General features: G+C 43.2%; 1 protein-coding gene across 1 annotated transcript in view; it reads right to left on the reverse strand.

Annotated features, from left to right (window-relative positions):
- Nucleotides 1-1,162: 1,162 nt before the first annotated feature.
- Nucleotides 1,163-13,625, reverse strand: part of LOC122802392 (E3 ubiquitin-protein ligase listerin-like) — a 196,832-nt gene continuing 184,369 nt past the window's right edge. Inside the window, exons 3-5 of the mRNA XM_044072018.1 lie at nt 11,336-11,434; nt 11,221-11,230; nt 1,163-1,389 (exon numbers count right to left, since the gene is read on the reverse strand). Of these exons, the coding sequence (XP_043927953.1) occupies nt 1,163-1,389; nt 11,221-11,230; nt 11,336-11,434 (336 nt within the window). The remainder of the gene's footprint in view (nt 1,390-11,220; nt 11,231-11,335; nt 11,435-13,625) is intronic.

Below are 13,625 nucleotides of genomic sequence, written 5' to 3' on the forward strand. Positions count from 1 at the left end.
TTCAAGGGGTGAGGCTATAGCCGAAGTCTGTTGAGATGGGCTATGGAGCATTTGGGCCAGTGCCTGAGACTTCAACAGCCTGCTTACCACCCTCTCCAAGTCATGGTCAGACAGCCTGGAAGATCTCGAAGATCGGCTCCGATGGCTCCGCTCCGACAAAAGAGGAGACCCCGGAGCCGAGTGGATACTCAGTAACGGCGGGGACCGAGATCTCTTCGGGACGAAGCCATCGGAGCCGAAGTCCCTGAACTCCAGATGGAGCCGAAGGTTTCTCGGCTCCGATGCTGGATAAGGTGTCGGCTCCAGCCGGAGCCGACAAGGCTACAGTAGACAAGGTATCGGAACCAGCCGGCACCGAACCCACTACTTTTAAGATAGATACATCGGTTCCAGCCGGAGCCGATCTCGGCTCCGACGGAGCCGGAGCCACCGGAGGAGGCTTGGATACTGAAGCCTGAGCCTTCGGTGGCTTAGAAGGTTTCCCAGACCCTGCTTTAGAGGGAGAACCTTCTGGCTTAAGTAAGCCACGGAGGATAAGCTTATTCCTCCTTTCCTGCAGGACTCTCTGGCTAAAAGAGTGACACAAAGCACAGGAGTCCTGCAGGTGCAAAGGCCCCAGGCAATAAACACAAGAAGTGTGACCGCCTGTCAGAGACATTTTCTGACAGCACGAGTCACACTTCTTGAAGCCTGAGACCTTGCCTTCCCTAGACATATCCTAGGAGGAAGTAACACACACAAACCCCAACAAACACACAAAATTAATCCCCTAACACACAACACACAGGAAGGGATTAACCAATGGGGTTTTAGGCCTAACTAAAAACTTTTCACTAAAGGTTATAACAAGATTATAAAGTTTGAAAAATAAGGGAATAGGGTGGGCTGTAACTTACTACAGACTATAAATGAGGATACAAGGGGAAATAAAACCCTAACTAAGTTTCTCTTTTCTTTAACAAGAAATTCACTTACCTCTGCTGGTAAAGGAGACCTCTTTCGCTAAGAGGCAAATGAGATCTGAGGTAGTTCCGCCTTGCATCATGGGATATAGGGTTGCCTCGAGCTGGTAAAAGGAGTTCTCAAGCTAAAGCAAGTGCCGAGTCGGAGCCGAGGATCGGCTCCGAACCCATCCAGCAAGAATGAAGGCGAGATTGACAACTTAACATGCATCATTACAGCGGTCAACTGAATCCATGGGTTGAGGAAGACCATCTCCTTCAGGTATACCAAAAACCCCAATATCATTTTTGTCGGCACAAAGGCCCTGAAGTATCTGTTCAAGATCCATGACAATAAGCTGATCTATATGAAATCTATTCAGATCTCCAGATAGAATAAAAGCTGATATGCAATAATATGCCAGTAAACTGTCAAATGGTAGTAAGCCTAAAGTTAAACAAAAATGTGTAACCAAAATTATTCCAATTATCAGGGGGGCAGTTCCAGTGCCACCAAAAAATTATAGGTGAGAAGATGTGCATGTACCTATACACTTGAAAATGCCTATTGACCCCACCCCGAACTAGAAATTGACAATTTTCTTGAGTTAGCAGTTTCGGAGGGCATATCAGACACAGTTAAATCACAATTCATGGCACGGGACCCACAACAACAGATTCTTTATTTACTACCTAAGATACACAAGTGCCTGAACAAACCACCTGGTAGACCCATTGTATCTGGTATGGGGTCACTGACGGAACCACTGTCTGAGTTTTTGACTTCATACTTGAAACCACTACTAAATTTGATTTGAGCAAGGATACAAGACACCACCCAATTCTTATCCATTATAGATGATAACCAATTAGAACCTGAGCGGTTACTTTGTACATTAGATGTCAAGGCTTTATACACCAATATACCACATTGGGCTGGACTTGAGGCCCTCAAGTTTTGGTTAGATAGAGCCAAATTATATCCAGTTGGTTTCAATATGCTTTTGATTTGTATGTCGGAACATGTTTTGAATAAAAATGTTTTCTATTTTCAAGGTGAATGCTATTGGCAGTTGAAGGGTACCACTATGGGAGCCTGTTTTGCTCCTATATATGCGGACGTATTCATGGGCTACATTGAGGAGCAACTCATTTATGATCAAACACATAACATCTATCTTGAGGAGCTGGATATTTGGTGACATTATCTTGATGATTGTTGGTTAGTTTGACGTTCCGATGAAGAATATTTGGTTGAATTTGTGTCATACCTCAACCATAACAAATGGGGTATTGAATTTACTTCAACTTATCACCAAAATCAAATCAACTTTTTGGATGCAACAGTATTCAGGAACCCAGATGGTACTTTACAAAGCAAAACATTTCGTAAATACCCGCAATACAATACCTTATTACATGCAACTAGTATGCACCCTAGCCACATCATCCGGAATATACCCAAATCCCAGTTCCTCAGGATACGCAGGATTTGTTCCGCAAAAAATGACTTTGAAGAATCACAACAAGATTAACCAACAGATTTAGGACCAGTTGGCGCATCACTTTGCAACCAATTCCACCAGAACTTCCCTTCTCAAATATTGTGACAGAAATAGGGATGCACAGGATGGAGGATTACGGTTTATTACTACCTATGGGCGTAACATCAATTTGATTAGAAATACCATGATGAAACATTGGAACATCCTCACTGCCAATGAGGATATTGCCTCCTTAGTCGGTAACACTTGTCAATATGGTTACCGTAGAGGGAGAACACTAAGTTCATTTTTTTCACATTATAAGAGGATAGGTTCAGGTGGCATTATACATCAACAACTTACGATGACTGGTGACAAACTTTGGGGCACTTATCAATGCGGCCATTGTTCATCATGTCCATCTATATTCATATCCAAACAATTTTCCAGTAAAAACACTGACAGGATTTTTAACATGAAATGTTTTGGCAACTGTAATAGTGATTGGGTGGTATATCTTGCGACTTGCACATGTGGTTCATTTTATGTGGGTCAGACATCACGGCATTGAGATTACGCATGTCGGAACATCATAGCGACATTCGAACCAAAAGAGAAACCAATTCTCTGTTCAGGCACCACACACAACATCACACTGCTAGATTTCAATTTTGTATTGTAGATAGAATTTTGGGTGACAGATCCAACAAACAGGGATGGCATTCCATTCTCAACCAAAAAGAAATACTGGATTATCAAGCTAGGGGCACTATTTTCTCCTGGTTTAAATGATCATTTATAACCATTTAATATATCCAATATTGAATGTATTATCATACTTATGTTTTATTACCATATTTGCTATTTGGATCATCTGTTTTTTACTTGTTATTTTTTATTTTCTAGTTTGTATTTTTCCTTCCAGTTTTTCTTTCAGGCAGTATTATGGGCATGCCTTAAATCCTTTGGAAGCACATCATTGGTCTATGGACCTTATTTAAACCTGCGTTTCTGCATCATTTCCTGTTTGTACTTTTCTTGTTCCACTGAGGAAAGCCATGTTAGGCTGAAACCAGTCTGGATTATTGAATTGTTCGATATGTATTAAAACACTTAAGTTTTACCTTAGTGTTGCTGTAGTTTTGTTGCCGATATATACTGAGTTTTGTGCTGGCATTTTTTCAGTTACTTATAGTTTGTTTTGCCTTGCACTTGGATCCTACTTGCAGGGCTTTTCTTTTTTTCCAGTTTGGTTTGAGGTACAACAAATGGCCACAGCAGAGTCACCTACCTGCAGCTGAAGCACACTGCTTGCCTACTGTGGTGGCCAAGCTGTATAATTAACTTCCCCTTTTTTTGACTGGAAGTATGACCAATTATTTGCTCCATAGTGAAGCCAAAAATGGTATCTCTTTCCAGGGGAAAACAAGTATATAAAAAAAATACAAAAAAGAGCACTTTTAAAAACTTGCCAGCCCTGGAAAGTAAAACAAGCACAATGTCTCCACATATTTTTAAATACTTTAAACAACTTTTAAATTGACAGGAAAAAAAAGACTGTTCTCAATTAAAAGTATGAAACACTCTCATGACAGTCCATTAAAAGACAAACTTTACAATAACTTTCCTGAAGAGGACAGTAATAATAATCAACAAACATAATTGATTCAAAGGTTTTTTTTTCCCTGAAGGGAACATATCTAACCAGCAAAAGAACAGCACAAGCTGTCAATTCTCAAATGCCTCAGAAGAGCAGACTATTAACTGTCGATTATTTGTGGATCAATGTTTAGTTAGTTCAATGAAAGGCTTGGTTCACACACACACACACACACACACACACACACACACACACACACACACACACACACACACACACACACACAGGTTAGCTTCTATATTCTGAAATCCCAAAATCAAGAAGACGACAATCCCGAGACGAGAATCGCGAAAACAGGAAACACCGAACCACCGAAGTTTAACCAGGGCAAGTATACACTCACCCAAAAAGTACAGTTTTGTACCTACCATAAATGTAGATGTTCGAGTGTACACCCTGCTGCAGTCATCACACCTGGGGTTATCCTGTCGTCAGGCGGTCCCGCAGTCGGCCGGAATTCCAAAGTCTTGGTCCGGCGTTGGTTGCTGTCGCTTCTTCCCTGACGTCAGTGCGCCAGGGGTATATATAATGCATCCGACGCCATTTTCTTCAGTTTTTCTTGCCCAAGATGTCAGGTGCCCCCAAAAAGGTGGTCAGTAATTAGTACCAAATGGAATTAATTTTGCACAAACACAAAATCCCTCCAGCTATAAGCAAATACATCAGGAAGGTATTGTAGAGATTTAGCCAGTTAGATCAGAGGGGATGGAGGGAGGGTAACCTGGAATGAAGCAGGGTGTACACTCGAACATCTACATTTATGGTAGGTACAAAACTGTACTATGTTCATCGTGTTACCCTGCTGCAGTCATCACACTTGGGTAGAATCCCAAAGCTAAGGATGGGGGGAGGAGTCATAGAGGGTTAGTGGAGGCTAGAAGGCCCTGCAGAACTGCAGTGGCGAAGCCTGCCCTAGTCTTAGAGTAAAGAGGTAAGTGATAGTGTTTGGTAAAGGTGTGTACTGAACTCCAAGTTGCAGCTTCCAAAATCTCCTTGGCTGGAACCCCCCTGAGGAAGGCTGTAAATGTGGCTGTTGCCCTGGTAGAGTGGGGCCTAATGGTAGCAGGAACTGGTTTTCCATGATGGGTATAGCAGAAATGAATGCAATGTCCTATCCATTTGGAAATGGTTTGTTTTGATATAGCCTTCCCTTGGGAAGCTGTAGCATAGGATATAAAGAGCTGGTCAGATTTTCTGAAAGCCTTAGTTTTATCCAAGTAGTAACGAAGTTGCCTGTGAATGTCCAAGGAATGCAGGAGTCTCTCTTCTTTGTTCTGTGGATTTGGGAAGAAGGTGGGTAAGTGGATGGTTTGATTTAAAGCCACACTGGAAACCACCTTAGGCATGAAGGAAGGATTAGTTCGTAGAGAAACTCTGTCTTGATGGAAAATGAGGAAAGGTTCCACTGCCATTAGTGCCTGCAGCTCTGATACTCTTCTAGCTGAAGTTATTGCTAGCAGCAGGGCAGTCTTCCATGATAGGAACTGTAGTTCTGCAGAGAAAGCTGGTTCAAAGGGAGGTAGCTTACTTTTTTCCAGAACAAAATTGAGGTCCCATGTTGGTGTAGGTGCTCTCCAGGGGGGGGGGGGGATAATGTTTTTTGCCCCTCTGAGGAACTGCCTTAGAAGTGGATGCGAAAACAAGGGTGGATCCGTGTTGTAGTGGGCTGAAATAGCTGAAGCATGGATTTTAATGGAAGAAAAAGAAAGTCCTTTGTGCAATATCTCAGTTAAATACTGTAGAATGTGAGGCTGAATTATGTTTTGGCCTTTAGCTTGGTTCCAGGCACAAAACCTTTTTCATTTGTCCGAATAAGCCTTCCTGGTGCTTGGCATCCTAGCTTCCAGAATAACATCCATAACTGCTTGGGAAAGAGGAGCTGGCTGGATGCTTAGGTGATTTGCCATGCAGCCAGATTTAAGGTTTTGAGCTGGCTGTGAAGAATCTGATTGTTTTGCTGTGTGAGCAAATGGGTAATTTGTGGTAAAATCCAAGGTGGGCCCTGGGCCATATTCCTCAATAGTGGGTACCAGTGCTGGCGTGGCCAGTCTGGGGCTATGAGTATCAGTCGTGGCCTCTCCTTTCTGACTTTCAGAAGCACCTTTGTGAGCAGAGGCAATGGAGGGAAGGCATATACTGTCAGGTTTTTCCAACTGAATGAGAGTGCGTCCACTTTCCAAGCTTGATGGTGAAGTGTCTTTGTACAAAATTTTGTTAGTTGATAGTTTTGAGGACTGGCAAACAGGTCTATGTCTGGAAGGCCCCATTTTTGAGTTATCATTACAAATACTTGTGGATCCAGTTTCCACTCGTGGGGATCCTTGATGTTTCTGCTGAGGTCGTCTGCCAATGTGTTCTTCTTTCCTGGCAGGAATTGAGCTTGTAACTGAACTTGGTAAGCTAGAGCTGTGTTCCACAAGGTCATTGCTTGCCTGCATAGAGGGTAGGAGTGTGTACCCCCTTGTTTGTTTATGTACCACATTACTGTGGTGTTGTCCGTCTTTATTGTAAGTTGTCCTGGATGTAATAGACTCTTGAAGGCTGTCAGAGCATTCTGTACAGCTAGCATCTCTTTTTGATTGATGTGCAGATTCCTTTGATCTGCAGTCCATATGCCTTGAACGCACTGTCCTGGCATGTGTGCCCCATAGGCGTAGTCTGATGCATCTGTTGTCATAGTTTGCCTGGCTGGGGGCAAGGTGAAAGGCTGACCCTTGTTGAGGCGACATGTGACCACCATAGAAACTCCTGTTGTAGGCAGGGAATGAGAGATATCATTGTGTCCAAGCTGTGGCTGTGTTGAGACCATACGCTTTTTAGGTACCACTGTAATTTCCTCATATGCAGCTTTGCAAATGGTATTAGTAGTATACAAGATGCCATGAAGCCCAAGGCCTGCAGAATTTTTCTTGCAGTTAGTTGGGTCTTTGTTGCCATTGTTTTGAAATATTGAGTCAGCTGTAGTTGTTTGTCTGGCGTCAGATAAGCCTTCTGGGCCGTTGTATTCAAGCTGGCACCCAGGAATGTAATATTTTGTGAGGGTACTAGTTTTGACTTCTTTTCGTTTACTGTGTACCCCAGGCAACTCAGAAGATGTTTTACAAAAGCCAGATGTTGTAAGAGAATGTCCTTGCTTTCTGCTTGGATGAGGCAGTCGTCCAGGTATGGGTATATTTGAATTCCTCTTTGTCTGCAGTATACAATTACTGGTGCCAGGCATTTTGTGAAGACTTTGGGCGCAGTAGATAAGCCAAAGGGCAGTGCAGAGAATTAGTAATGGGTTGAACCTGCAATGAAACGGAGGTATCTTCTGCAACTTTGTCTGATAGGGGCATGCAGGTAGGCCTCCTTGAGGTCCAACGTTACTAGCCATGCTTCCTTGCCCAACATGGGAAAAAGCTGCTGCAGTGTTAGCATCTTGAATTTGGGTACTTGTAAGAAGGTGTTTAGAATTGAAAGGTCCAGAATTGGTCTCCAGGCATTGTCCTTTCTAGGCACTAGAAAGAGTCTTGAGTAAAATCCTTGATCTTGCTCTAGAGTAGGTACCAGTTGAATGGCTCTCATGTCCATGAGAGCTGTAATTTGTTTTTGTGCCAGGTTTGACATTCCTCTTTTCATTGGCAAGGTGTGAAAATGGAATCTGTATCCTCATGAAATTATATCTAGGACCCATTTGTCCTTTGTGACAATGTGCCAGTTGTCTGAAAAAAGTGCGAGTTTTCCTCCCAAGGGGGCTGCCAAGAGAGTGTTGCTTGGCCAGATGAGGTGCAAGTCATTGAGTTTGCCTTCTGCTAGTTTGGGACCTGTCTTCTCCTCCCTTCTGTGTTGCAGTGCCCCATTGGCGAGGTTTGTACTGGGCTTGTGGTTGTCCTCTGCCTCTTGGACGTCTGTATTTACCCCTCTGTGGTCTGTCAGTAGCTGGAAAGGACCAATTTTTTGTTGGCCAATTTCTGCTGAAGCGAGGGGCTGTACCTGTAGGAAATCTTTGACTGTCTGCATAGATTTTGCCTTATCCTCCATTTTCTTTAAGACTTCTTCTGCTTTAACTCCAAAAAGAACATCCTGCTGTAAGGGAGCATCTAGAAGCTTTGCTTTAACATGATCAGGCAGAGTTTGTTCCTTTAACCAAGCATGCCTACGTATAACAGACCCAGTGACAGCTGCTCTGCAGGAAGCCTCCAAAGAATCAAACCCACATTGTAAAGTATGTTTGCCCGCCTGTTCAGTTGCATGCAACAGATACTGCATTTCTTTCAATTCAGACTGTTGAGGGAGTGTGCTCATTCTTTGTTTTAACTGAGAGATAAGAAATTGCTGATACTTTAGCATGTGAAATTGGAAATTTAGTGCCCTCATAGCTAGAGTGGCTGAGGTGTAAACCTTTTTCCCCCACCTGTCTAGTGCTCTGGAGTTCCTTTCAGAGGGTACAGGATTTTTTGCCATAGAAGCCTTAGCCCCTTTGGGACCCTGGGACATAGTCTCTGGATCAGCAACAGGGCTTTTATAAAGAAATTTGTGGGAATCAGGCACTCTATAGTATCTGTCAGGTTTGGCCAGAGCAGGAGGTAGAGAGAGTCTGGGTTCAAACTGGATTCTAAGTAAACATCATCCACAATGTCTAAAACTGGTGGGATGGCAAGTGGTCTGTGCTGGGGGAGTAAAGGAAACTCTCTGAGCCTTTTCTTAGTCAGAGTAGTCCTGACCTTCCCAGTGAAAATGCTCCCTCATAGTGTGTAAAGTTTCCCCAAAGGAGTAGTCTTCAGGAGGAGAAGCTGAGGGAATGGAATCCTCAGCATCAGAATCTTCATAAGGGGAGAAGGAGTAATCTTGGTCCTCAGAGGAGCCTGAAGAAATGGACACTTGTTCAGAGGATGCAAAATCTTCCTCTTGTCTAGGCCTTTTGTCAGGAGGGGGTTGGGAACCCCTGATTAAAGAGATCAAATCTTCAGCCATTTTGAGCATCTGTTTCTTAGGCATGGGGCCTTGAACAGGGGACTGAATTGCAGTCCTTTTAGGTTTAATAGGAGTCTTCATCTTAGGATACGTTTTAATGGTGAGCATCGTCGGTCTGAAGATGCCTTCAGAAACCGAAGGTGTTTCTGCAGCACCGTCTTTTTCAGCAGTGTCGTCGGTAGGGGCTGAACAAAATGGCTGCGTCAGCCTGGTAGTTTCCGCCAAAAGTTCCGAAGTGGTCTCGGGTTCCAGATCTGCGGTAGTCAGGGGCTGCGTCGGAGCCTCACTGAAGGCCGGAGAACCGGAGACCGGACCAGCCGAGGCCTTGGAGTCTGGCTTGGGCCTAGGCTGCCTGTCCTTATCCTTGCATTTTTTGTGCACGCCGGTAGTCGGTTGCTCCGACGGCATAGTGTAATTAAATTTTCTACCGAAGTAGTGTCGTGCGAAATCAAAGCGTCTTTTTATAGTACGCTTACTAAACCTAGCACAAAAACGACAACTAGTGACGTCGTGGTCTGGGCCTAGGAAAGGAATGCAATAAGAATGAAAATCCTTATGAGGTATTTGCTTCCCACAAGAAATACAATTGTTAACTTTTTCTGACATCGGTCTGAGGCAAGAAAAGTTTCCCCAACGGGGTACTTAGCTTTATTGAAGACTTCAGTCTGAAATTCGAGTTCAAAAATCTCAGGAGCCGGCCGGCCGGCACTTGCGAACTGCTTCTGCTTCGGGCACCGCGTGGCAAAAAAGACTGAAGAAAATGGCGTCGGATGCATTATATATACCCCTGGCGCACTGACGTCAGGGAAGAAGCGACAGCAACCGACACCGGACCAAGACTTTGGAATTCCGGCTGACTGCGGGACCACCTGACGACAGGATAACCCTAAGTGTGATAACTGCAGCAGGGTAACATGATGAACATCAACACAAACACTCATCACACCATCTAAAAACCACCTAGGTGGGGGGCTACAACCCCCACACCCGGCTAACTATATATACCAACTCCGGGACCACACTACAGTGGAGAAAGGGGGTAATTTTCCATGTTGGGCAAGTGTTTACTTGCCCTGGTTAAACGTCAGCAGTTTGGTGTTTCCTGTTTTCGCAATTCTCATCTTGAAATTCTTGTCTTTGTGATTTCAGGATATAAAAGGGGACCTATATATATATATATATATATATATATATACATACACACACACAAAATCTCTCTCTCTCTATATATATATATATATATATATATATATATATATATATATGCACTATACACACATACACACAATCTATACATGCATTATACCAACCTCTACATTATACACATATATATAACTAAATATAAATATAACATGGATATAGAGAGAGAGAGACACACACACACACACACACACACACACACACACACACACACACACACACACACACACACACACACACACGTAACGTACACAGTCACTTCTTAAAACTTGCTACACCTCATACCTTTGTACAGTAGTATCTGTTTATTCTGTTTTAATTAATTTCATTTATACTGCGGTGGTGGTGTTGCGGTAGTGTTGTCACCTGACAGTAAGACGTTGTCCTGTTCGATTCTCAGCTAGAGTGTCTTCTGTGTGGAGACATGCATGAATGGGCATACCTTCGTTGAAGGTTGTGTGTCAGGGCTGGCAACTCGGCGCATAAAAATCTACTGCCAATCATTAGTGGACCGGAGTTCTGCTGTGGCGACCCCTAACCGGGAAAAGCCGAAAGACACAACAACAACATTTTTGTAAACTGTCCTCTCTTTAAAGCTTGTCTAAAGTTTTTGCATCTTTTTCATAGGCCTCTGATGAAAAGGAGCAATGTAAGGCAGTCAGTCTTTTCCAGTTAATAAGTCTGGTAGATGGTACAGAAGATTAAGACTATGAGCAGTTAACATGCTATTTTGTAAGGTAAAAGTGTGGATTCCCTCAGTCTCCATTTGCCTACTGCCTGACCCTGAGCAAGTTGCTTAATCAGACAGGGATTTAGAGCAGTCTAGAAACTAGGCTAGGATCCACAATGGTTCTCTGGACCACATGCCTAGTAACTACCTATGAATCAGTGAACAAAGGCAAATATGTATGTGAATATATGCACACAAACCCGCAGCCTGGCACACTCATGCACGCAAACATGCGGATGCATGCACTCACACCTTCAAAATGCTGAAATACAAAAAGAAAACATACTGCAATCTCTTAAAGCTGTTTATATGACAAAAGTCACTCATACAACACTACAATATTAACAGTTTAAACTTTGATACTTACAAGTGAGATTTTGCAGTATATTCTTGACCAGTAGGGGATAACACCCTTAATGACTTCCGGCTCCCTTTCTTTGCACATTGCTGCAAACTCATGCATAGCCTTAAATAAACAGACAAATACGTATTAGGGAACTGTATACAAAGCAGCAACAAGACAAGTAATCCTATGGCCATAATTCAATTCAGATTCAAATTACACAATCAGTAATGCATTAAAAGTGCAAATAAGCAACAAAAAGTCTTAAACTCGTTATTTTATCACAGCTGTGGTGGTCAACTGTCAGCTCCTTAGATCACACTGACTGAAAGGCTGCTCTTGTGGAGTAGAGATACTTAAGATAATGTGCAGAAGAAATAGGTTGGAGGCACCATGTTCTACAGTGAATTCCTGTACCCGTACAAGACAGATTATTGGGTTTGTATGTTGTTAAGTGTGTGTCATTCAGTTTATGCTGTAGGTGTTGTGAGGTACTCGCATGTGGATGATGTATGTTTTGTTACACCTGCCAGATTCCTTATAGGCTGGATGCTGCATCTGAGTGTACTTGTATGAGTGTGTTTTCTGGAGGGTGTAAGAGCAGTGGAGGTGATATTGTGTGTATGGTGAAAAGTGAATGGTCTAAAGTATGCTGTGTGTGGGTTTTGTCTATGCATTTGGGTGACTAAATGATAGGTGTACATGTAGGTCTGTGATATGGGTGGATTTGTTGGGACAGACTGCTTTGCAGCAGGAGCAGAGAAGGGGAAATCTGAATTCAGACATCTGATGTGTCCACCTCGTTTCCCAGAAATGGAATTTGAAAAGACAATGGATGTCGATGCTGGGACCAAAGGCTCTTCAGATACCAAGAGGTGTCAAGAGAACCATGGATGCAGTGACACCCAGAATCCTGACATATTTCCTTGCCGTGACAGAAGTCTGAGTACAAAACCCATGAAACAGATCTAAATGAACACCTATTTTATTTTTCTTGTAAAAGGAAAAAACTCTCTGTACTGAGGTGTCTAGCAGGTACCCCAGAAACACAATCCTGTATGACGGAGGCAAAAAAGACGAATGCTCTCTCTGAATCTCAGCCTGTGCAGGGAATTTTTTCCCCAAGTGAGAGACTCCTGACACTTTGAAAAAGACTGTGCAGAGATAAGCAAGTCGCCTAATTATGGAAAAAAAATATAAATACTCTGTAGCTTACACTCAGCTATGACAAAATCTAAACACTTGGGCTATCCACAACTCCAAGAGAGTGTTCACAAAGGGTAAGGCAGAGAGAAATGATAATGTGATCCACACACACAAACCTTAAGAAAATCCTGAAATCTGCTTGAAGAGAAATGTGATCACATGCATCTTTTAAATCTAAGGTAACTAGAAAACTTAAATGAGGAAGGAGGGTTAACAGGTTGCGAAGTGAAAGCATTTTGAACTTTGCCACCATCACAAACTGATTCAGAAAAGAAAGTTCCACAACTGGTCTCCAGGAATTTTCTCTCTTTGGTTCTAACAACATTCTTGAATAAAAGACTTTTCCCAACTGGGCAAGAGGAATTGCTTCTATTACCCTCTGAGACAGCAGGTGGTGTAGGACAGGAAGGAAGAGAAGGATTTGTCTGGCAAATGAGGAGGAATGCCCTGAAAAAGTGGAATTTCCTCCCAATTCCATCTGTGTCCTAGCCAAATCAGCTTCAGAACCCATTTCCCTGAGACAATCTTTTCTCAAAGAGAGAAAAGGAGATACAGACTTTTTGGAAGGGGTAAGGGATTGCAAAGGTGGAAGGGGGAGAAAGACCTTAAGGTTCATAGGTTGACACTAGGCTATCAGCCCTAGGGCCTATACAAGCCTAGCCATAACAATTCCCTGGCTATTTCTTCCCACATTATTTACTTTCCTGGACCCCTGTCTAGCAGGGCGACTGACGTGATCCCTGGGGTGAATTTCCTTTCTCCCATCCAATCGTCAAGGTTCCTCTTGAAGAGGTCCAAAGAGGCACTCTGCTTGACATGTATGGGCAATCTATTCCAGAGTCTGGGGAGTCTCTGGGTCAGGAACCTATCCCTCCAGCATGTTTTGTTTATTGTGATGACAAGGTTTAGATCCCTGGAGCGTGTAGCTCTGAGGGATTGGGATTTCTTTAAGTGTAGCATGTCCAACAGCTCTGGGTTTGACATGGCCTTGTATGTTAAGCAGAGATTGCCTCTGAGTAAACGATATGCAACGTACAGCTGGAGTTTTTTAAGGTGGTCAGCGTAGGGCATCTGCTTTAGGCCTGTGATTCTTTTAGTGAGGTATTTC

Source organism: Protopterus annectens, chromosome 5.part0, assembly GCF_019279795.1.
Source record: "Protopterus annectens isolate FY-2018-M chromosome 5.part0, PAN1.0, whole genome shotgun sequence".
NCBI classification, from domain to species: domain Eukaryota; kingdom Metazoa; phylum Chordata; order Ceratodontiformes; family Protopteridae; genus Protopterus; species Protopterus annectens.